We start from the raw sequence: 24,384 nt of genomic DNA on the forward strand, positions 1-24,384 counted from the left end.
AGAAAATCATTCTAATAGAAACATTTCTTCTTAAAGGTAACAGAAACAGCTAATTCACTGTAATGGACTCCTGGCTCTGTAAAAATAATACATTCACCTGCAGTATAAATGAGTCCATCTCCCTTGACCTCAATGTGAATACACTAATTTGGCATCAGACTTTCTCAAGCAAATCTTACCTACTTGTTTTGGCCCTTCAAATGTTTATTAATTAAACTAAAGCTAACACCAGGTCTGCGGAGGGTGTGTGCAAATGCTAATATGCCTCACCATGTATTCCATCTGAATATTTTACCAGAGCATCATTTTTGTCCCTCTGATATCCCTTCGACTGTATTGCCCCTCCAGGCAACTAGCTGCACGTTGACTCTGAAAAGATAGTCCCTTTTAAACACAGTTGAACCAATTCATTTCCTAGCACTGATAACAAGATTTTTAAATGTGTACAAAGGAACCAAATGTACACTGAACACTGAAATATGTGAAGGAGTTTCTAGGAAGTCCTTAGCCTTTAGAATACAATGTTCCTGTGAATTATAATTTCTGTACTTCAGCAGAGGATTAGCTGTCATAATAAATTATTTCTGTTCGGCTGGAAGGAAATAAGTGAAACTTCCTTAACTAAGAAGGCCAGTAAAAGGTACCTTGTCTCCTGTGCCCAAGGATACCTCTGAAAAGCTGCCATAACATGCAATAATTTGATAGTGTCAGCTAAAATTAACCTGTGTACTGTTGAAGGAGATAAGAACAATATTAAATTCCTGCTGATACTCACTTTGTATGCTATGGAGACTGGCTCTGATGTTCTCTGAGCCTGCCATAATAAGATTTTGAAAAGCTTAAATACCTTTAATAAGAAATTAGAATAGAAAATAAGAAAATATGGTTTATTTTGTGGAGACTTGCTGAAGTTCTTGTGATGACAGATTCCTATAAAAATATATTTTCTAATTTTGACAGATACTCAAATGGTAAATCCTTACTTTTCTTTGTGTCCTAAAATTTCCTAGCTAAACTACTTCATGTTAGTACCATATTCTTCAGTCTTTAAACCTCTTGGACATTTTCATTCAATGACCTAATGTAGACCATGGATACCCAGCTGCAAGTTTTCATCGTAAAAAAGTATTTTTCACCACCATTCAGTATAATTCCTTGATGTTTATACTGTACTTAAATATAAACTCACTGTTCATTTGCTCTGGGTACAAAAATCTTTCAAGAAGATTTTTATTTAAAATCAAAGCATCTTTTAATAAAGTGTGATCAAAGGTTATTCCCTTTCCAGAGGTGGTCTATTGTTTTTCATCATGACTGCTTACAGATATCAATGAGTTGCAAAGCTTTTTAGTGTTTGGAGAATTTGAAAGTACAGTGACTCCATCCTCATCATTACTTGTTCAAACCATCAGGTTCCTAACGAGTTCACACTACCATGCCCTCAATCCATCCTTGACTACTGAAAATTAGGATAAAATACAAGAAGGGGAGAGAGCCTCTCAAATCTAGCATTTAACAAGTTCATGTGAGAGGCAGGATGCTTAGGTCTACACTCTTTTTCAGTCTGTTTACCCAGCCAGGTTTAAAAAAAAAAAAAAAAAAAAAAAAAAAAAAAAAAAAAAAAAAAGAGAGAGAGATAAGTAGAAGCAGCACCTCCAAATAAAAATCGAACTCAGCATTAGTGCACTACCCCTGATAGTCAGAGATACTGGTTCAAATCTCCATGGATGGGAAGGAGGAGGGAGGGGTTGCTGCTCTTCTGTCTTCCAGAAGTGTGCTCCAACCTACTGCATCTGACAGATTGTAAGCTGGTTTCTCATTTCATCTGCTTTTCATCTTTCTTCAAAACAAAACAAAACAAAAAATGGTGGTTCAAGTGAATTGGGTTCCAGACAAAACAATTAAAGGTTTATGTCACTGAAATGAAATTTGAAAAAAAAGAAATAAAAAAGGAAACCCTGAAATTAAATTTGTTCCAAAACTGTCATTTTCCTGAGTATTTTCAGCTTGCTGTAGGAGGGAGGAGAGAAGTCAGAACAAATGTTTCTGTATTTCCCACACTTAAGCTCAGAAGCTGAAACTCAGAGTGAAAGACTCAGCATCAGCTTTCAGCAGTGACCCCAAACACAAATGTATAGTCTGTGTACTTGTGCTAAAATCTTTCATCCAGTTTCTTCAGTGAAGATTTTGCAGCATCATTTCTTCATGTGATCCTTTATCCAAGCTCCCATCTCCCACAACGCCCCCTTTCCATCTCATTTATCCTAGAGACTGGAAGAAGTCACAAGAGAGGATGTGTATCACAGGTGTTGCTTACCTTTATAACTCTGCTGGAAGCTGCTTAGCAAGGAGCAAAGCTTCTTCTAGGTATGTAGGTGGTTTTCTATAGAACAGGGAACCTGATCCAAAAAAGTTAGCACTGCAAACACTCCATTATGTGTCTTTGGAGAGATATGTGAGCAACTGATGCCCATCCTATTTGAATGTTTCACAATAAGAACGTATTGAAATTTTTGCCTAGAAGAACATCACTTCACCCATGGAAGATTTCCCTTGTTCTTTTCACTGAGAGGAGAATCAAAGACAATTATCTTAAGTGACTGAACTGTATACATATCTTCTGGTGCCAGTTTAAGCTTGACCTGTATTGTAAAAAGTAAAATTAATGTTGCAAGTGCCACCCAGTGACTGTGATTAACCATAATTTGCATTCTTTATTGAAAGTCGATAGTCTGCATGCTACCAGCTGTGAAATTGTGCAATAAGCAATAATTAAACAATGAAGAAGAGTAAATAGAACTAGTTAGGCATGATTTGGAGCAGTGAGTAGCAAAGGTGACTTTTAAAGTTTTATTAGCACAAAGCAGGAAAAACAGAATACAACCACGTGACCTGTGGTTCAGTAAATAAAGAGTGAACATTTGTAAAAGTCTACTAAAGTCACACTATTGATGGAACAAGAGTGTCACTACTAAAGCAAGACTCTTCACTAAACTTACAGGACCAAGGGATTCAAAGTCAAAAGGACCATCTCTGAATATCTATATAACTGTAGTTCATTACCTTTACTGATGGGACATTTGTTCTCAGAAGCTTGTTGGATTGCTTGGACTTTAGGTTATTTTGCAGAGGATTGAGAAATGTGAAAATGAAAGTTTACTGTAGGTTTGTAGGTTTTTGAAACTTGCCATTACATATGGGAACCTCTGGCAGGAATTCGGCTTTTCACTGTTTGCAAGTCCTACTCTATTATATGCATTCAAAATTAGACTGTTGCAGATGTGTACAGCATCACAACACAGCTATCTCCCAAAACAAACTTAAAAACTCAGTTTCCTTTTGGACATTATCAATTAATTTTGTGTGGCAATAGCTCAAATACAGCTCATGCATTCTATTCTGTTTGCCAAACATAGGGTGAAGCTTCAGTTGTTACAGGATCTTCACTTGCCCTCAGGTTTGAGGACTTCTTCTGATGGTGGTATTGGCCTGGGTTTAGCAAGTTGGCCAGGCTTAATTTCAGGCATTTTTTCACCATGTCTGTACACACTTACAGTGACATCCACTGTTTCTCCACCATACTTGTTCTTGACATGGATGCTATATTTGCCTGAATCTTCTGAAGTCACACCCTTGATGGTTAAACTGGCATATTTCCCCTGTTCCAGTGAAAATGCATAGTGCTCATCAGTTTCAAAGGCCTTGTCATTCTTGAACCAAACCACTTCAGGGTCAGGATTTCCAAATACAGTACAGGTCAGATTCAGTGTCTAAAGGAGAAAAACAGAAGTAATTTTGAGATCAGTAAGATTTGTTCAACCGGAATATTCACTGTAATGTTTTTAGGCAATTTTTTCATTCTTAGCTAATTAAACACAGACATGGTATCATGTTCTTGAAGACTGAAAAATAGAGTCCCTAATATTTCCTTTTCCCTTGATTCAGACTTTCCACCATCTCACCAGTAACTGTGATACAGTAACAGCCTCAGGGATACAGTGTCTGAAGATGGTAAGTTGGACAGTCATTGCAGTCCTGCCTGCAGGAGACTCCTGACAACCCATTAGTCTGACATGAGGTTCAGGCAATGATAGTTTTAAAAACATCCTTGAAGCTTCCCTATAGACAGCAGGGAGGAGAACTGAGCAAATCTTTTCTGACCAAGGCCTCCTGAGGTTATTGCTTGAGATGATTAAAAAAAAAATCACTTAAAAATAGAATACATAGCATGAATCACTGGACATTGATTCCAGGTGAGGCTGACTGGTAAAGTGGAAATATTTTATAAAGAATAAATAATACATAAATATTAGCAAAGTGCTCTTAAAATTATGGAATGGTTTGTGTTAGAAGGGACCTTAAAAATCATCTGTTTGCCATTCCCCTGCCATGGGGAGGGACATCTTCCACAGGAAGAGACACCTTCCACGAGACAGGGTTGTTCACAGTCCTGTCCAACCTGGCCATGTGTGACACGCACGTGAAACATATTCAGAAAATAGCTGACATTATGTCATGGACCATCCTGGCAGCTTCAGCATTTTTTAACAGCTTAACCGAGATTTAAGGACATCATAAAATTTTCATGAGCATTCTTCCAAATTTTTATAGATGTACTGCTGAACCCCATTTTGACCACCCTCTAAGTGTGTGTATGTAAATTTCATGTATTTAGGTACAGTGATCACAGAAAAAATTAAAAAAAAATCTGAGAAGTTGCACTGATTAGTCCATACTTTCTTTACCTCTGCTGAAAATTCACTTTGGCTCTAGATAACGAAGTCACCACAAGAATTTAACATATGCAGCATAGCGTTAGGAAAGAAAAAGGAAAAAAGAAAACAGGAAAAAAATAAAGAAAAAACCCTACTGTTAACAACCCCAAACGGACATTTTCTACCAGAATTCGTCTTTAAATTCCCTATACATTCCCTTTCAGGTTTCACCAAATCCTGATCCAGAGGGACCTGGGAAAATCCATGTTCATACATGCATGTTTTTGAGGAATGTTTTTCGTGATTGACGATGACTGAATAGGTGTGATATAACTGTGATATAACAATGAGTGAAAATAAAACAGGAAGAAATTTTCCATGATCAAAAGCACCATATTCTCCACAAATAGAAGTGGTCTTGCATAATTCATGCATCCAAAGTCAGAATGCTGAAGGAAGATTTACCTACTATGGGGGCAATCTAGTGGCAAGCTAAGTCTGTGAGTATTCTTGAAGTGATATTGTGTAGGAGGAAAAGTTAGCTAAGAGTACATAGGTACTAGACTTAGTATAAAATATTTAAAGGAATGATGATGCAAACACAAAAATAAAATTATAGGAAAATTATCTTGTTTCTAATAGTGTGAGTTTTATTCTTTCTGTCCTTTTTCTAACATGTGCAACATTTAATTACTATTGCTTTCAAAAGTGACATAATTTAGGAGAAACTAATTATTAAATAGTAGTAATTAATTGTCTTAATAAGTTAATAATTAAAACTTACAAGATATATTCCGCAGTCCTTTTAGATAACTTGTGCCTGTTCTACTTCTGAAATTATAGATTTGAACTAAAAATAAAATTATTCTCCTCTGCTTTTAGTTCTTTCTATGAAACCATTTGCATTCCCTCACTTTTTGATATCAAAGTAAACATCTCACTGCTCAACATGACAAAAGCTGTCCTTACCTTCCCATCCATTATAGTAACAACATCAGGCAAACCACCAATGACTTTACCACGATCTAGGAGTTAAAGAAAAATATGGTGACTGTGTGAAGTTTAGACCACAAAATTACTCATTTCTTAATGATTTTGGTGTCGTGACTCACACTGCTTTTTTTGGGGGGGGTTTAATCTCTTTAAAAAATACAATTTTTGTGATATTTTGGGAGGGTTTTAATGTGTTGTATAGTCCCTTTAGATTTTTTTCGCAGGGATCGTGCCACAGCATTTGAAACTGACACACATAACAACCTTGAGGGTACTGCTGGGCTTGACAGTCTGTGTTTTGGGCCCAGGGCAAAGTAAGGAAGTGCTTTTAGCATCTTGGTGGTATCCAAAATTTCAGGAAAATTTGTTCTGCCAAGGTCTTTGTGGGCAGAAGCATCATATCATCACCAGGGAATTGATATACTTTCCAGTACTCCTACAGTCCCTAACTGTAATGAGCTTCCCTACAGTCTGGTTCTCCACAAGCAGTGCAGAACAGGCAGCAGCAGGCACTTTTTTCACTTAATAGATAGATCCCAATATTCAGTATTCTCAGCAGCTTTCAGAATCAACACCTCCTTGTATAACAGAATTCACATTTCACCCAATCTCTGCAGATACAAGAAGATACAGTGGAGGCTTGCAAAATATGTAAAGTGTTTAGTGGGTTTCCATTGCAATTAAAGACAACTAAATCCACAAATTACTATTGTTATTGCAATATTTTGAGCTAACAGAGGATTTCTCTAGCCTCAGTAGAACTTAGAACTCAGTAAGTTATGGCAGCATATCATGATGGATGCTTTAAAAAAAACACTAGATCACATTGTAAAACACCTATGATAAAACGTAAAATAAACTTACTCTTCTCAGCAAAAGCAGCTGCCCTAAAGTTGTTGAGGAAGAAAAAGAAACATATAATGTTATGGATGAAATTAATAATAAAATATTTGTTGTAAGCAAAGACACTGTTGTTATGACATTTAAATACAAAAGATGCAGCACTTACTTGAGTCGCTGGAACTCTGCATATGCATCATCAAAAGCTGCAACAAAACAATTGAGAGGGTTATTTTCCATGAACATAACTTTCACAATAAACATTTCAACACTTGCCCATGTTACAGCTCTTAAAAGCCATACAGTAGCACAATGAGAAACCAGACCTCTGAAAACTAATGCAGCTGGTGCTGAAAACAGATACAAGACTAAAAAGATAATAATAGTTATCAAACTTAACTATGACTGGTTCTGATCAAAGACTATCTATTTTTACTGTAACTCCTGTATTTCCAGTAAAATCTGCAAAATCTATGAACAGGAAAAATACAAATCTGATCTTATATCTTATACCTTGCCCAGACAGATCAACTGTGCGTTTGTAGGATTCCTTGCCACCAAAGATTTCAAAGGTGTAGTTCCCCTTATCCTTCTCAGTGGGTTCAATTATCTGCAACCAGGCAACATCCTCCCCGCCTCCAATCTTCATCTTTTCACCAGAAGAAATCTTAGATTCTCTGAAAAAAAAAATATCAATAGAGATGAGTTTAAACATTCTTTTCCTGTATGTTGTCCACAGGAAATCACCTATAGAAAGTCACAAATGTTAACATACTATTCCTAAGCTATAGATAGATTGCAACTAATGGGCTCATTTTTCCAGAATACTCGTTGCTTCCGGGTGCGAGTATGAAACATTTCAAAAATAATAGCTTGTGTTTTCATTTCTGAGATTCATTAGTTCACCCTTTTCTCATTCTTCTCTCCTCACAGAGAGCTATGCTTACCTCTTTATGCATACACATGCACTCTGTGAATGTGCATATGGTCCTGTACACTTCATACACGGTAAAATATAATACATAAGGGTTGTAAATTATAGCCAAATCAACTTTTTTGATGAAGGAAAGGTATCTTTTGTCTTTCATTAACTTCAAAAATCAATTAACAAAATATTTGTGTAAAATTACTCTTGCATCAAGTTAAAATACATTTTTGTTTTTTAGAAAAACAAGAAAAGAAAATTTCCTAGCTGCAGACAATTAATAAAAACTCTAAAAAACAATGGCATTAGCTTGACTTATCATTACTTCCTAATTAAGAATAAAAGAAATTCCCTGCAGTTTCAGATCAGGTGATCTTCTGGTCCACAGTCTGTCACAAAGAGAGGAAATAGAAGAAGCTATTTAATGAGAGCATATAAACCACACCACATTCAATGGCTCAAGAACTTTCTTCTTTCACTTATTAACTAAAGAAATATTTCTTTTCATTTTTCCTCCCCAAGTATCTTTAGCTGGAATTTTTAATAAATGAAATAATTTTTTGCTTTTCCTTGATCACTAAATTTATTTGCCTAGACAGAGCTAATTAGGCTCCACACCTAGAATCATTTTGATGGCAAAAAAGTGTTTTCACCATTTTCCTTTCTTTAAGACTACTTCATTGATTTCAGCCTACCAAACTAGATGATTTCTGGATAGAAACGGCTATATATTAGAAAATATTACATATAATGTTTCCTTCTGTGCCCTGAGTGGATGATGAATACAAGGTCTAGGACTTGGATTGCATTTCATGCCATGCACGACAGTGGATAATTAAATGCTAGCTAGAAATTTACATGCTTAAAAAAACCCCAATAAAAATCATGGGTTGAGTGGTGCTTCAATTTTTCCAGAAAAAAAATTGCTAAAACTCCATTTAAAGGAGATGGGAAGTTTGGGAGAGGTTGGTCAGTTGGTTGGTTTGTTTTGATCTTTTAGCTTTAACAGCTCTTATTAGAGTCATTGTACTCATAGAAGAATTGAAATTTTTTTCATTCAGAATCTGTGTTCAGTGATCTCCAAGACGATCAAAGTGTAATACATTATAAAATCTAAAATATTTGGGGGTTTCTCTATGTAAATAGAAATAGAAAGAAATAGAAATAGAAATAATAGAAATAATAGAAATAGAAATAGAAATTTGCACACTGATATTTCCATATTAGCCATGTAGTATTCTTTACTTTTAGACTTCTATGGAATTGATGATAGAATAGACTATCACTTTTAAAACTCGAACAGATACAGTAAAAGGCAGAGACAATTTTTTTTTTCTTTTCCTTGCCATCATACTAGTATCACTATTATGAAAGAGGAACTTTATAAATACAAAGTCTGAGATATAAATACAGTTGCACAGTCTTGCAGAAGTGGTCTTGAGCTCCCTGAATGTGATAATTGATGCTCTGTGTTCCTGTCTTCATAGAAAGCATGGCAAATCTAGGACAACATTTTCATAAACCAAACTATTCGTGTCTAAGTCAGAGCAGTTACTGTGTGTCATCTTTGTAGGCCATCAAGAAATGTGAAAGTTGAAACCTCTTGAAGAGTTTTTAAATCCTTTCAAATATTACCTGCAGTTTCAAACAAGCAACGGCTTGACATAACAAAACATTTGAACATATATTTAACTGTAGACACACAGATGATGTGACTGTCTCCAAAGTCAAAGACTAATGTAACATGAGACTAGAAAACTATTAGCAACTTTAAAGCTAATTTTCAGCCATGTTCTTAGCTCTGAGAGTTATTTTCAAGGTATTCTGTGCCTCATTGAATATCTTTTCAAAGAGGAGTATCAAAATTAAAATATTTTGGGTTACTTAAGTGTAGTGGTTTCACGTTCACCAATTTTTGTTTCTTAAAATTAGTGTAGTGGTTTGAGTGTCTACTAGAATTATTTATTCTTTTCCCGCTGTGACATAGTATTAGGAGAGAAGCAAAGCAGGCTTAAAAGGTATAAAATAGGTTTATTAACAAAATTACCAGAGAGAAAAAAGAAGAATCAGAATAAAACCTTCCAAACACTTCTCCTCTCCCCCAACAGTTTCTTTTCTTTCTCACAGACAACATATAAAGACAAACCTTGAAACTCTAGGTCAGTTGACCACTTATAAAACAGTCTTTCATCAGTTCATTTACAGAGAAAAGTCTCTTTTAGTTTACTATGGAACTTTCCACAAGAAAGAACAGTCTGCTTGTGGCTTTTAACTCTCACAAAAGCATCTGGCAGGGAAATCTGCAGTTGTGAAGTCCCTCCCATATTACGCAGCTTCCCACAGCTGCCATATGGGTCATGGCTCATGGGGTACCATTTTAAAGATGAACAGTTCTAAAAGCAAAGGTTTTTTCTTCATCTCAAGGAACAGAGATCTTTTTTCTTTATAGGAGTAGATCCTCATATTCGTCTCATCTCTCTCGCTCTCTGTTCAAGCTTCTCATAAGATCACAGCTACTTCAATATTCACTTAGTCCATCACAAATGCCTTTGCTTATATCTACAATTTGAATACTCACATCATCTTCCCAGTGCATATTTTTTCCACGATTTAAAGGGATATTCTAGCATATTACAGTCTATTACCATAGCTCATAAAAGACTTTTAGTCTAAAACCAAGACATTATCTCATCTCTTCTAAGATGTCACTCTTCCTTAATTGACTTTGATATCTTCGTATTTCCTCTTTACATGTCTTTACTCTGGCTTTCTTAAGATTCAGAGAAAAGTTAGTGCTTTGGAAGTTTTATCCGTGCAAGGAAAGATTTAACATTTTCTCCGGGCAGTGGTTGAAGGTGGTAAAATCAGGCCAGGCCCTCGGCAGCCAGGCAGCTGAAGGCCGCTTTTCCCACCCCTCGATAGTTTCGGGGGGCCCGCCCAGCCTGGGCCTGGAGCCACTCCCGGGGCCCAGCAGACACAGCTCCTTTGGCTCAGGCCAGCAGTGGGACAGGCTTTAGGCTGGGCTGGATGTTAGTAGCCGTGGCCTTTCCACTCCCCGCTGGCAGCTGCTGGGGCCCGGGGGCCAGAGCAGGCAGTGGAGCAGCCGCCCCGGCCCGGCCTGCTGCCCGGAGCAGGGCAGGCTGGTTGTTACCTGCCCACCAGGCCAGAAGGGAAAGAGCTTTTCCCGAGATTCTCTGATTTTTCACCTGTGTAGTCCAGAGGCGTTTCGATGTCTCTAATTGGTTCTACAGGTTGTCAGTATACAAAGCTAGTCACTAATTGTTTTTTTAAACAACTTTTCTTCAGTCAATGCAAAATCAGCACATTGAGGCTGTATCAATTTACAAAAATAATAATTCTATTCTTAGTACAGGCTTTTGTTATACTGTGCGAGCAGATCTTTGGGATTCACCTAGAGCTGGAGGAGGGTTTCATCCACTTAAGAAAAAAGGCAGCCCTGAATAAGAAACTTTGCCCAAATATTTTGCTATATTTTAACCAGTCAGATAATACAATAGAAGACAAAAAGTCTTGTGTTGAATAAGAGAACACAATACAGTAGATTCCTTTTATTGTCTCTGTTACAGCCCTCCTGATGGGTGTTGGACGAGCCTTTTAATATTTCTTTTACCTTATGTCAAAAAAAGAGAGATTGTTCTCGAAAGAGAAATTCATTAAGGTGGTCCAATTTATAAATTAATGCCACAGAATAGTAAATATTAAATTGTAAAGACGGCATTTTTTTCTCAAGAAAAATTGAAAAAATATTGTCATCTACCTGTGGCACCAGCTGACTTTCATTTCTTCATTGTAGTATTTCAAGAAACACTGGAGCCTTATTCCTTCCTCAGTGCAAAGAATCTTCAGTGGAGAGGCTGACTTACCTAGATTAAACAGAGGATATATGGATAAAATGGGAGAGATAGTGGAATGGACAGGAAAGACGAGTAAATTATTTGTACTCTCTGGGCAAAAGAAAATTCAAGACCTGGGTCATGATTCTCAAGTATCACAGAGACAGTTGTCATACTTCTCAGGGAACATCTGCTGATTTATATCAGGTAAAAGTTCAGTACAAGTTTATGACTTTATTGCCATATACAAGGATCATGACTGGAAAAATCCATTGTGAAATAATAATCTAGTCATATAATTTCCATGAAAGAATAGTGTAATGATTCTATTTGCATAAAAATTTTAATTTTTATTTGCAAACCCTATTCCTTACGCGGAAAGAACAGCTTTTCACTGTGGACAGATTCAGAACCTCATTTTTCTATATCAAGGTTCACTTACTAATGGAAAGTAGGAAGAAAATTATTACTTCAACATTTTCACAGTATCTAAACCAATCAAGCCAGGTGGAATAATTAATACTTTGTTCCCTTTTTAATAGTGACAATTAGCAAGGTCAACTGCCTGTTCAGAAACTTAATAATGTCCATAATAATATAAACATCAAGATTCTGAGAGATTTCCCACTTAAAATAAAAGTTTTCTGTCTCAGCCTCCTGTGACTTCAAAATAAAAAACTAAATTAAAATTCAAGACAGCGTTTACTTACCACTCATTCCACTCAATGCCAACATTATATCATCATAAACTGCAGAGAGAAAGAAAAAAAAAGGAAGAAAATGTGCCATCAAAAGTCAATCAGAATATAGCTTTTTTATGTTCAGTTTAATTAAAGCAATATGGGAAATCTTCTTATCCTTAAGCAAAGAAAACCATTAAAACTGCAACAGGTGTACAGGACAAATTGGAAACTGTCTGTGTACAGCATATGAATTATGTGCTGTGTCACTCAGTATCTTAGCCTTTTGTGGAGTCAGCTGTCTGCAGACAAATCTTTGTCTCTCTCCCTTAGGCCAGCAAAAAGAAAAAAAGTCATTCAAACTGAATAGTTCACATTCAAAGGAGAGTGCGGGTGAAAAAGAAATTATCTCATTCTTGGTGAAAATAGTTTCACCTTCTCCCTGTAGGGTGGCATTTGACAGAAATGAAGTCCTTTAACAGCAAGTGAAATAAAGCAGGTATCATATTAAGCTTTTGAAATATCACAGAGCTGATGGGTTTGTAGCAGGAGAGAACCCTGGAGACAAGGGCAGAAGAGTGGGGAACACTTTCATAGCAGAAGAATCATATTCAGTGACACCGTGTAATATAAAAAAGAAAGAGAAAGAACCAACATAGTCTAAAGAATGCATAGTCAAGTCTGAAGGATGCTTATTCAACACTGATGCATTTTTATGAAAATGGAAGACAGAGAAACACAGGAAGTTCAGAAAATACTACTTATATATTTGTTCTATATTGATCTGTATATGCACATTTTTGTCTCAGCTAAAATAAATCATGATACAGTTCCATAATCTCCAGTATGCTTCTACTGACACCTTGACATAAGGACATGAATTGCTTACTATATATATCTTACATTACAGATGTCTGAGAAGGTAGGGTTATGTTAACCATACTGTCTAGATGAGGGTGGGGCTTTTTTTCTGAGAGAATAACGGGCAGAATTTATGCCAAAGAAAAATGCCTGGGAGACTATCAATTGCTTATACAGCCTTCTGCAGTAAAACACATCTTAAGAATTCAGCCTGATACTCATCTTTTCTTCTTGTTACAGGTACTTCCTCCATATGCTGAAAGGGAATATTAAGATTTTTGGTAAACTGAGTTAATTTTTTAAAATGTCTTTCTCCTTCTATTAGGAGCCTGCCAAAAAATGTCCATAATTTGGGACAAATGTCTACATGCATTTGGGATGAATCTAGATTCACTTTGGCCTATTTGGTGGGACCTAAGCAAATATATCCAGGGAAGCTCTCTTCACTAAAATTAAGTAAAATTCACTCATAATGGCAACAGATGAGTGTTTGTTATGAACTCAGAATCACATAATATTCTGAGTTGGAAGGGACCTACAAGAATCATCAAGTCCAAGTCTTAAGTGAATGGCCCATGCAGGGATCACACCCACCACCTTGGTATTATTAGCACTGTGCCTTAACCAACTGAGCTCATCAGGGTCAAAGTAAATTGACATTTTCTACATTAAAATAATTAAATGTAAATAGAATTGCTGTATCTCACTGGGATGTCTGGTATCAAATGAAACCTTTTCTAAATGTCTATTATGCATCTATTTTAGATTATATTATCTTATTTTCCTTTAACTTCATTTGAATGTCAGTGGATACTGAGCTTGAAGTAATCTGCCCCATAGAATATGCAGTCTTCCCTGCTCCTGCTAGACTTCTCTTTATATCCTTTATGTTTTTAGGGTAACTCCACCATTTAGGAGACCTGTTGTTTGGTTTAATAGTGCAGTTTTCATGGGTTTGCTGGTTGACATTTTCAAAGCCTCGTGGACCCACAGAATTAGATACTGTGAGTTCTCTAAATAGGCATTTCACTGTACATTTCAAGCACAACACAGTTTTTCATACCTGAAGTACAGTCACTGGAAACTGGATCCCTGAGCATATGATGGAGACCTACTGTACCTTTTGCTTATTCCAGTGGTCAGGACACACATACACAAATCCACAGACTAAGGGAATGATATCTGTGTGTATATATATATCAAAGGACAGGAAGGGAGGACGTGATTAATGAGAACACACTACTAACTGTGTGACCTGAGCATGACATAAATGGTATAGAATAAGGGACAGAACTTCTACTGGTTTTGTCTGGAACAGAGTTAACTTTCTTCATTGCAGCTTTATGGTGCTGTGTTTTGGATATGTGACCAAAACAGTCTTGGTAACACAGGGATGTTTTTAGCTATTCCAGAGCAGTGCTGTACAGTGTGGAAGTCTTTTATTTTTACTCCTCTGACTACCTCACCAAGAGGAAGCTGGAGGTGCACAAGAAGTGGTGAGGTGACACAGCCAAGGCAGTTGACCCCAACTGACCCAAAGGACATTTCATACCATATGATGTCATACACAGTATATAAAGCTCAGGGAAGAAGGAGGAAGTGAGGAACATTTGAGGTGATGGTGTTTCTTTTCCCAAGTCACTGTTACAATGTGATGGAGCCCAGCTTTACTAGAGATGGCTAAACACCTACCTGCCCCTGGGAAACAGTGAAGGGATTCTTTGTTTTGCTTTGCTTGTATACACAGCTTTTGATCTACCTATTAAACAATCTTTAGCTCAACCCAGGATTTTTTCACTTTTCCCATTCCAGTTCTCTCCCCCATCTCACTGAAAGAGAGTGAGCAAGTGGCTCTGTGGGGCTGAGATGCCAGCTGATGCTAACCCACAAAACAGTTTTATGATTTAGAATCCAAAGCACTCTTGGTCCCCACTGACTGTCCCACATGAATATAGCACTTTGTTGCTTTAGGGTTTTTTGTAGATATTAAAGCTTAACAAACCTGAGAGAGAGTGATCTCCAATAAAATGGAGTGTCTGTCTGGGCAAAACCATACTTCATCTCCTGCCTGTCAAAATGCTAGAGATTAATCACAACAGTGCCCAGTGTCACCCCTCCTAAAGTGCTGATCTACAGTTCAGGTCTCTATAACATGAGATAAATGAAATTCAAAGAACACAAAAAATTATGCTAATTTGCCATTTGCAAGGATAGATCTTTGACACCTCAGGAGAATGCGTGGAGATCATCATCCCCTTACAGCAGATTGAATGTTACCTTTTCCTGATAATTCAAGAGAAGATACATCATGACCTCTATCATCTGTTAGTGTTGCCTTATAAACTCCTTCATCTTTGCGAGACAGCTGCAAGGAAAACACAAGATGTTCACTGACAAACTTGATAGTACTAGATAGTACTGGATTTGCTCAACCCCTGCATAATTTTCTAAATAAAAGAACATACAGTGTACACTCTTCTGGATAAATAATCTTACCAGGGAGGAGATAGAAACTATTAATGGCTTGCACATGGTTTTTTTTATGGAGATGTATTTAGTTCTTAAGCCCAAAACCTATTCTGATTTCAGTTCAACTTCCTTTAGAAAGCGTAGGGTTTTTTCTCTTGTTCCAAAAAGACAGGATTGATCTTGGTCAGTTGAAGTTAAAAACACTGTAGTAAGATGAAACAAGGCATAACTGCAACCTGCACAAACTTTAAGAATGTAATTTTTCTTCAACAAAAATTATTATTTTTTTGACTTATGTAAATGATAACAGCAAATCTCTATCCTGTAATATCAGCTCCTTCATACTGCTTGTGTTCAAGCAGCAACTGTAGTTAAATTATATCTATGCCAAGTAAATAATTAATTCATTACCCTTGGAGGCTTTACATTCTGAAATCTATCACAGTGATATTGCATTAAAGGCAGTACAGATTTTTGGGTTTTGCGGGTTTATTTTAATTTCTTTTAAAACCTGAAGGAAAATATATTAACAGTTACATATAGATTGGAGATGAATTAATACTTAGACTTATACAAATCCACAAGCACATAAACCATAGCACTAATATCATAAAATTGAATGACAAGTAACAAGAGTGATCCAAGACAAGCAGAAACCACCCTCCCAAAAGAGGTCTACTCAAGAAAAATGAAGCTGGTAAGTCAGTATCCTCTTTCAACGGGAATGAAGGAAGGAAATTAGAAGAATATGAAGCCAATAAATAAACAATTTAGATGGAATGCACATTACTGAAAGCAGAAAATCTCGTTCTGGGAGGTTTTTTCACTTCACAAAGACAGCAACTATGCAAGTTAAGGTTTCAGATAGAAGCTGGGTTATCCTGTTTGCAGAAAGATTAAGTTTAAGAAGCCATAAATTTCAAACTTACTCATTTTAGGCAATAAAACTGAAACACTGTCAAAAATTAGGTACTTGAATAACTTGAAAAATTAAGGAGTAATAATAAAGAATGAGGTACATATCACCCAAGGACTCTAAAGCAACTTAAGCATAAACGCTGAGCTGATTAAAAAAACAGATACTTTTTGCTAGTAATAGTTATTCATCGGCTAATGGAAGAGTAGAAAATATGTTTTTTCTTACAACTGTTCAAAAATATCATGATAGCTGGCTTACTGCTTTGGCTGGCAAATCCACAGTGTGTCAAGCAGAAGCTGTCATTTGTTATCAGCAGGAGATACCGTACCTTGGGAATACTGAGGTGACATTCTCCCTTCTGCAGATCAGGCAGCTCCTCAACATCAACCCCAGAACCATCCTTATACCACTTAAAATCAGTCTCCTTCTTTATGTTTGCAACCTGTACAACAGAAAAGGCACATAAGCCTGGCATTGTCTTGAGGAAAGGTATTGCACTGTGGGAAGTCACACAAGTACTTTCAACATATGAAACCATTTTTTTTATAACACATGTCAAATAAAGCTAAGTAAAAAACCAATTTCAACCAAGTCCTCCTAAGCAAATCTTAGTCCTACAGTGTTTCTTTGCAGCACAGTATACAGGTTACAGCTTCAGAGCCCTGTAAAATCCTTATTGAAAATCCTGGCAATCTCTTCCTTTAAACGGTTTTGCACCCTTGCTCTGTGCTTGTAGTTTGTCTAGAGATTCCTGTGGAAGAAGTATGTTTCAAATTAAAGCTTCTGAACTCTCCTTTATCTTTTTGTGTTTGCCCTGTGACTCCAGAGAGTTGTAACACAAAACTTTGGCCTTATCTTAGTCTTTGGCCAATTTGGAGATTTATCCCGGCTACCTAAGCCATGTCTCTAATGGATAAGCTGCAGAAAGCAACAGAAATCACTATCCTGAAAGCATCCAAGACTTCAAAATTGTGAGCTGCACCAAAAATCCTTTTTTATTTTACCTTCTACATTGAGTCCTATGGGGCATACAAAGACCTGAGGAATCCTACAAATTGCGGTCTCTCACAATAAAAGGGGCTTAACATCATAGTTTATATGCAGAGAAGTTGTTTGAAAGCAAGAATTTTGCTGTAGTAGCAGCAGTTCATTGAAACAATACTTAAATAGACTACAGCTGTACCTGAAGTGCTTTTTTAATTTTGATATAAAAACTGTATATTAGATACACTTGAAATATTGCTGGATAAATTACCTCAAGCCATGAATTCAAAGAAGCTAAAAGTGCAGCTTTTTTTGACACCCTCATAATATATGTTTGTTTTGGGTTTTTTTACCCTCACTTTCAAAATCACTACAGTTTATTTGACATCCCTATCCCCATACCCTTCTAAAAGTCAAAAAAATGCAATGGTATTTTCATGTGTAGCCTGAATTCCCAGTCATTGCAGCTTTGGTAGAAGAACAGAGCCAGCAAGATATTTCTCAGTCCCCAGGCAGCTGCTTTAAAAAGTCTCCTTAAAAAAAAAAGCAAAAACCAGAACAAATGGCTAGAGGAAAGCCAGGAACTTTATACAGATCTGCAACAGTTTTCAAGTGGCTGCTTGGAGGAAATAACATGCACCAAATATCTAATCCTTTTACATTAGAGAAGTCATTCCATAGACGAACAGCTCTATGAAAGCTCTCTGTAGAGGTGACAAATAGGAGGGTCTTCTATACTGATTCCTAGACATCTCTATCAAACATGTTCAAATTAATCACATCCAATCTTGCTTAATAACCAGTGTGGTTGCTATGGATCCCTGACAGTATTTGAGATCACCACCTGGGCCCAAAGCAATGACTTGCTGGAGAAAAGTGAGCAGCATTTTACATTTACCAGTAACTACAAAGTGGCTGTTCCTGTAGTCCTATGACATGATTGGCAATTTTATTTGAACAAAGCCTGAAGGAACAAGCCTTTAATGCTTTTCAACAATTTTTCATCAAAGACTGTTAGCACTCAATCTGAACAATAAATAGACAGAGTTTCAGACACATGCAATTTGCAGTGCTGAAGTTATTTCATGTTGACATTTACTATGAAATGTTACATTTTTCACTGTTTTGCCACACACCAAAAATCTTGCTTTTAACAGACAGTACAAATAAGGGCCAAAGTTGTGGACAGGCAAGTAGCTTCTGAAAGTTCCGAAATTTAGAATTACTAGAAGCAAAATGACAGTAGTTGCTGGCATATGAAGAAAAATAAGTACAAAACAAAAAGCAAAAAGCAAAGATCATCAAATTATCCTTCAAATTGACAACCATGTTCCACTGACATTGAGGAGCTACAATATCGAGAACACGGTCATCAGTCCCAGCTAATTCAGAATTAAATACTAAGTCAATCGAAATTCTATCAGGTCTAATAATTTAGAAAACAAGAGATATGTGAGATAATATTTGATATACTCTTTTATAATCCATATTTTTCCATCATTTCTGTTATGGGCCTGGATCACACAGTCAGTCCTTTGCCCTATACAAGCTTCTAGTTGATGTGGTTTCCTAGTTTCCCTGTACCATGCTATGGCCTTTAAAAAAGTCAAGGATGCCCTCTCTTATAGATACTCCCTTCACATTATCCAAGGCTCTTAGAAGAGGGAAAAACTCTCTTGACAATGTTGTTTTGCAGAGGAGCACTAAGCAGAGCCTGAAAGAGACCTGGGTCAAGTGTTATGATATGGCCTGAGATGGCAGAGGTTATTCCTTGATTGTTTTTATTACCACGGAAATAGCGTGGAGTGGCCACACTTTTAACTTGTTTGTCAGATATCTGGAGTTTGAAGGACAAACCCAGGCTTTGTTTTTCAAACTCTTCCTATGCACAAATATAAGTTAAACAGCCATAAACAACAGTACCATGTGAACCTAACGGCCAGTCACATACTAACAGTAACAAACATTATAAGGTCAATAGCATAGTTAAAATGATAAGTGTGCAAGCAGCCCACATCATAGATTTCATTTACATAAAATGTTCTGACCTTGTGAACAAAAAGCACACTGGTGAAAAGCAAATAATCAGATGCTCAGCCTTTCACAGCTTCACTGCTATAAACAGGCTTGACAGTCAATGAAAGAAGGATAATTTCAGATTAATTTGTAGAGAATTAACACTAGCGTAACTGGTTCAGCAACATTTAATTCCCCATGTGAGTGAAAGGATAGGCAGGGTTCATGCCTGAAGCACATGCATGTGGAGATTATAAAGTACTCCAGCAAAGGTACAGTGTTAACTAATGAGTGTTGAGCCCTAAAATGGGGGCACATGGAATGGCAGCTTCAGCATCAGGTCAGTTCTGCTGGGAATAACTTGAGGTTAAGGGTCTCCTAGATAATGAGCAGGGGGAAAAAAAAAAAATCCACAAATGTTCATGTAAATTGCTCATAATGAATGATTCAAGTTAGTCTAATTATAAACCAAAAGTTATTCAAAAGAAGAGCAGAAAATTAATACAAAAGAGTCCATATTAAAGGAAAAGAGAATGAAGAAGAGTTTGATGCCTGAATTCATTTTACTTAGTTATTCAGGCTTCTAATTAGTCACTCTAGAAGAGCAAAACAAATGAAAATTTATCTGTTCAGAAAGGCATTTAAAGATGTTAATAGCAGAAGTTACACTGAAATCAATACACATTATCATTACTTAAGATTCAAAAGTCATTAGCCAAAAATAATTTAAAAATCATGTTTTATAACCTTAATTCTAGAAGTCTTTGTAGCACATTTGATTACAGTTGATTAAATAATAGACACTTTGTTAGAGAAATCAGAAAATGGTAAAGAAGGATTTTGGACTCTGGTTTTTTTAGCTATTTTTGAGGAAGAAGAAAAGGGATACATCTTAAGGGATGTATATTTTGTGTAAATTATTCTTATGGCTCACAATTTTTATAAAGAATTTGACCACCTAATAATACATTTAGAAATGTTCTATATTTGTTTTTGTTTTCATTAATACTACTGTTGAAGAATAGTAAGACAGAAATTTTCATATTTAAATTTTCCAAGCCATAAAAAATAGTTTTTGTATGAAACTTTTGTTTTTAAAGGTATCTAAATCCTTTTTCACATTTTTCTACCACAATTCTTCATCAACATATTCTAAAAAATCTTTCCAAGTATATTTCTTTACCTTACAAGAAAGTAAAACTTCACATTCTTCCGTAACCTTCCAATACAAAAACTCTGAGAAGTGAGGACCTAAGAAACAAAAAAAACTTAAAGCAATGTTGCAGAATAAAGAGCATCAGAAGGATCCAGTGAAAGGAAGAAAAAGGATAACAATTACAACATCCTTACACCAGAACAAGAAGGAACTCCTGAACTAACTATGCACTAGAAGGAAAATCCTACAAGGTTTTAGCAACCCAGTTACAGCAATTACAGTTACACTACACCTCAGAAATCTGAATCTCATCTCTGAACCTGTGTAAAGCAGATAGTATTCCAAAATATAAAATGGTGAGTAGATAAATTAGTTTATTGAGTACCTTTGTGCCAAATTGCCAACTAAGCAGAGGAAAGAAACAAAGTAGCTACAAACAATTATACAAATAATATATTTAATGTAAAAACAACAAACCCATGAGAAACATTGTTTGTCCAAATAACGTAAAGTTTAAAAATGAATTAAATATTACAGACAGAACAGAAAATATTATTTTTTCCTATGAAACTTCCGAGCCTTCAAAAAAATATATGCGGACTAAAATTTCCTGACATACACAGCCTGTTGAAAATTATTGTGTTTACTTATCACAATAAATGTATATGTCTTTGTGTTGGCAGGATCAGGGTCCAAACCTGGGAAGTTGCAAAGTCCAAGAATTTAACTTAAATCCTCAAGTATTAAAAGATTTTGTCAGTTTATGCTGTAAGGTGTATCATTTCTTTCCTAAAACAATTTTAAACAGCCTTCAAAAAAATAGAATTATGTTGTTTCTGTACAGAATCCTACCTAAGCTATTCAAGAAAAAGTTTTTAATTATTATTGTTACTTTCATCCTGAAAGCTATGTGCTTACAAGTGAAAATTACAAACTAGAGTTCAAGTTCATTTTTTCAAAGATTTCACAAGGATAAAGTTCTGAATTATGTATCCAATAATAATTTTCTCATTCAGCTGCAAGCAATATCGATAACGAATATATAACAAACTCTACAACTGTATAGCAACTATGCAACAAATATACATTTAGTTCCTGGAATTTTGCCTCAATAGGAACCATAGGGTCAAGCTTTTAATCTCCCTTATCTGGCACTACTTTACTTGTCTGTCTACTCTTCTGTCAGTTATATTGAACAGATAACTTGTATGCTTAAAACTTAATGCAATTAAATGTTTTGTTGGACCAGAGCCTACAGTAGTCACACTCCTCATGAATATTGAGCAAAGATAACCTTTTGTGAGAACTTCTTTTTCTCTTCTTAGTGAAGGTTCTGTCACAAAATTGCCAATGTTGGAAAACACAATCCACCAAGGTTTCAAGTGTCTCCTAAGACTGAATAATACACTCATCCTCTAATAAAGAATGGAAGCTGTAAGCACTTAGCATTCACCAGAGATGAATCATTAGCTGCAAACTGGGCCTAAAGTCACCAATCTGCTCCATCTTACCTTGTTTTCTGAGAAATTCCTTTCGTTGGAGCTCAGACTCAGCCAATACTCCCTTGAATGCTAAATTTTAGAAGAGGTGAATGAAAAATGAGTTAGTCACAATATTACTCAAAGAATAATTGAAGTTCACTTCTTCAAGAGAGTCAAAGTTTCAATCTTTCAATGTTTCAGTGAACATACCATCTCCAATGAGAACTAATGAGGACTGGTTTTTGGCCTTTCCATCCTGAATCTGTACTGTGTAGGTACCTTCATTGTCAATTGTAAATTTTTCCATCACCATTTCTATAATGCCATTTGAACGGTCGCAATTTATTTTATGCCTCTGAAATAAACAAATAAGTACTTTATAGTGGAAATTACTTATTATTCCTATTGAATAAATTATGATTTATATTCCTTCCCCCACAGTCAATCTTTTTTCATGTCCTTTTAATTGTAAAAAAAAGGGAAGAGAACTCTGCTTTTATTTACTGTTGTACAATAAGATCCCAGTGGTTACAGAAACCTCTGTGTGCAGCTGCATTTGGAATTCTCAGGTCATCATAATTTAGCTGGTTTGCATTTGAAAACAATTTTTCATGGCACTGTGCATATTTGAAGAGCTAACAGCCAGCCTTTAGCTGCATTATAGCTTCCAGTTCAGCAAGGGGGTTTGCTAGGCAGAAGCACTATTCCTAACAGAGTCCAGAAACAACTGGAAATACTATGTTTCTAGGGACAAATGTGGATTTTCAAATAAATCCATCACACCAAATCCAAAAAGTCACCCCTGCTTAACATCTGAGACATATATAGTAGCCAATAGTGGATCTTATTTTCTCATAAAAAATAGTTTAACTAGGAAGAGTACAATGATTTTCTCATTTAATGCTAGGTGTAATTTTTAAAGAACACTTAAAGCAAATGACCATGAGAAAAGTAACTTGTGCTAACCCCACAAAGTTTCTGGGAACCAAAAGGGATTGACCAAGTCCAGCAAAAGAGAGGTATAATTCTGTCAGGAAATATAGTTACCCACTTAAGTGCTTACAGAATACACAAACCATCAAATATTGACTTGAATTCAAAGTTAAATATGCTTTTTACTGTTTGTGTCCTTTATGTGTTTGCCTTTTATTAAATGTTCTAGAAAGATAAATTATTGGCAAGCATCATCATGGAAACAGAAAATTACAAGCTTTAATACTGGACAATCTTTGCAAAACATGTGTATTGAATTTTCAGGTGCTATTTTAGATGCAAAAAAAAAATTAGTTTTACTAATACTCTCTTTTATTCAGTGAGTTACAACTGTGAGGACAATGTTCCCCACTAATAGTTATTTTTTTGACTCTCAACTAACAAATTCCTAAAACTAAGTAAAAATAACCCATAGAAGTTTCTTGGTGAATACTTTTAGGTAAACAATGTGGCCAAGGATATTACACACTAACTTCCAGTCACAGTTGCACAGAACAGTAAATGTCACCATCTAGAAAGAGCTGCATGAAGTGAATTACTATAGACCCTGTTACTTTTAAATTTATTATTAATACTGTTAAAAGGAGACATGATGTCTTATAAATAAAATGTTTTGATAAACTGTTTATTGGTATCTGAAAGTACAAAATGGTATTAAAGTAACAGATAGACAAAGTTCAAGGAGAAGAAAGAAGAAACATAAAAAAGCTAGTAAAAATGTCACTTATTAATTGCTCTAGAGTCTTATTGAAATGGAAGAACCTCTAAGTCCCCTAAGATCCAAAAGTAGTAGGAAAGACCCCACAGATATATCTACTTTAGCTTTAAGGAATGCGTCTTGGCCAGCTTCAAGAACAGACTCATTGCTGAATGCTTAACAATTCTGGGAGAACAGTGTAACACAGTCAAGTACTGGTATTTTCAAATACATAAATTTTAAAATCTTAATAGGGTATTGGAAGAATGAAGGAAAAGAAAAGATGTGGAATTAACAAAGCAGTCAGCTAACAGATTGATCAGGGTAATAATTTTTAAGGGATATGCATGTTAATTTGGATACACGATTTCCTATGCATAGTGCAAGGAAAGATACGTCAAAGAATAAGACAAGATTAAATTAATTGGGAAACTAATTCTTACACAAGAAAATCTACTTGTGTAAGAATTCATCTGTAAGGTGATAGGTGAGAAAGGTTAAAAATAGCATTAATAAACTTACCTAAACTATCAAAAAATTCAGATCATCATTGCAAATTTCAATGTGCAAAAATCAAATCCTTGCTTACAGCCTCTTCCCCTCAGAGGTCAAGGACTACACTGGCATTTATGTAATGAGTTCCCAGGAAGAATATTAAATTAAATTTTGCCAGAAGCAGAAACATTTAAAAAAAAAAAAAAAAGGCAAGATGTATGTTTTAATCTGATTCTTAGTAAATGAGTCTCAGTTTATTCCATTTTAAGCTTATTTTGAAATCTTACCAAAAACACTCCCTGTTAG

General features: G+C 35.8%; 1 protein-coding gene across 3 annotated transcripts in view; it reads right to left on the reverse strand.

Moving 5' to 3' along the window:
• Positions 1 to 2,685: 2,685 nt before the first annotated feature.
• The window catches only part of MYOM2 (myomesin 2), a 78,596-nt gene continuing 56,897 nt past the window's right edge, over positions 2,686 to 24,384 (reverse strand). For all 3 annotated transcript variants that reach the window (XM_066179813.1, XM_066179811.1, XM_066179812.1), the window contains 12 exons: positions 22,104 to 22,248; positions 21,924 to 21,983; positions 20,440 to 20,507; positions 16,585 to 16,698; positions 15,146 to 15,233; positions 12,038 to 12,076; positions 11,252 to 11,357; positions 7,062 to 7,225; positions 6,718 to 6,754; positions 6,573 to 6,595; positions 5,685 to 5,740; positions 2,686 to 3,770 (listed from right to left, as the gene is read on the reverse strand). In XM_066179813.1, coding sequence (XP_066035910.1) covers positions 3,444 to 3,770; positions 5,685 to 5,740; positions 6,573 to 6,595; positions 6,718 to 6,754; positions 7,062 to 7,225; positions 11,252 to 11,357; positions 12,038 to 12,076; positions 15,146 to 15,233; positions 16,585 to 16,698; positions 20,440 to 20,507; positions 21,924 to 21,983; positions 22,104 to 22,248 — 1,227 coding nt within the window. In that variant the 3' untranslated portion in view covers positions 2,686 to 3,443. The remainder of the gene's footprint in view (positions 3,771 to 5,684; positions 5,741 to 6,572; positions 6,596 to 6,717; positions 6,755 to 7,061; positions 7,226 to 11,251; positions 11,358 to 12,037; positions 12,077 to 15,145; positions 15,234 to 16,584; positions 16,699 to 20,439; positions 20,508 to 21,923; positions 21,984 to 22,103; positions 22,249 to 24,384) is intronic.

The sequence above is a fragment of the Chamaea fasciata genome, unplaced genomic scaffold (genome assembly GCF_029207755.1).
Source record: "Chamaea fasciata isolate MVZ Bird 193981 ecotype frontalis unplaced genomic scaffold, bChaFas1.0.hap1 SCAF_3, whole genome shotgun sequence".
NCBI classification, from domain to species: domain Eukaryota; kingdom Metazoa; phylum Chordata; class Aves; order Passeriformes; family Sylviidae; genus Chamaea; species Chamaea fasciata.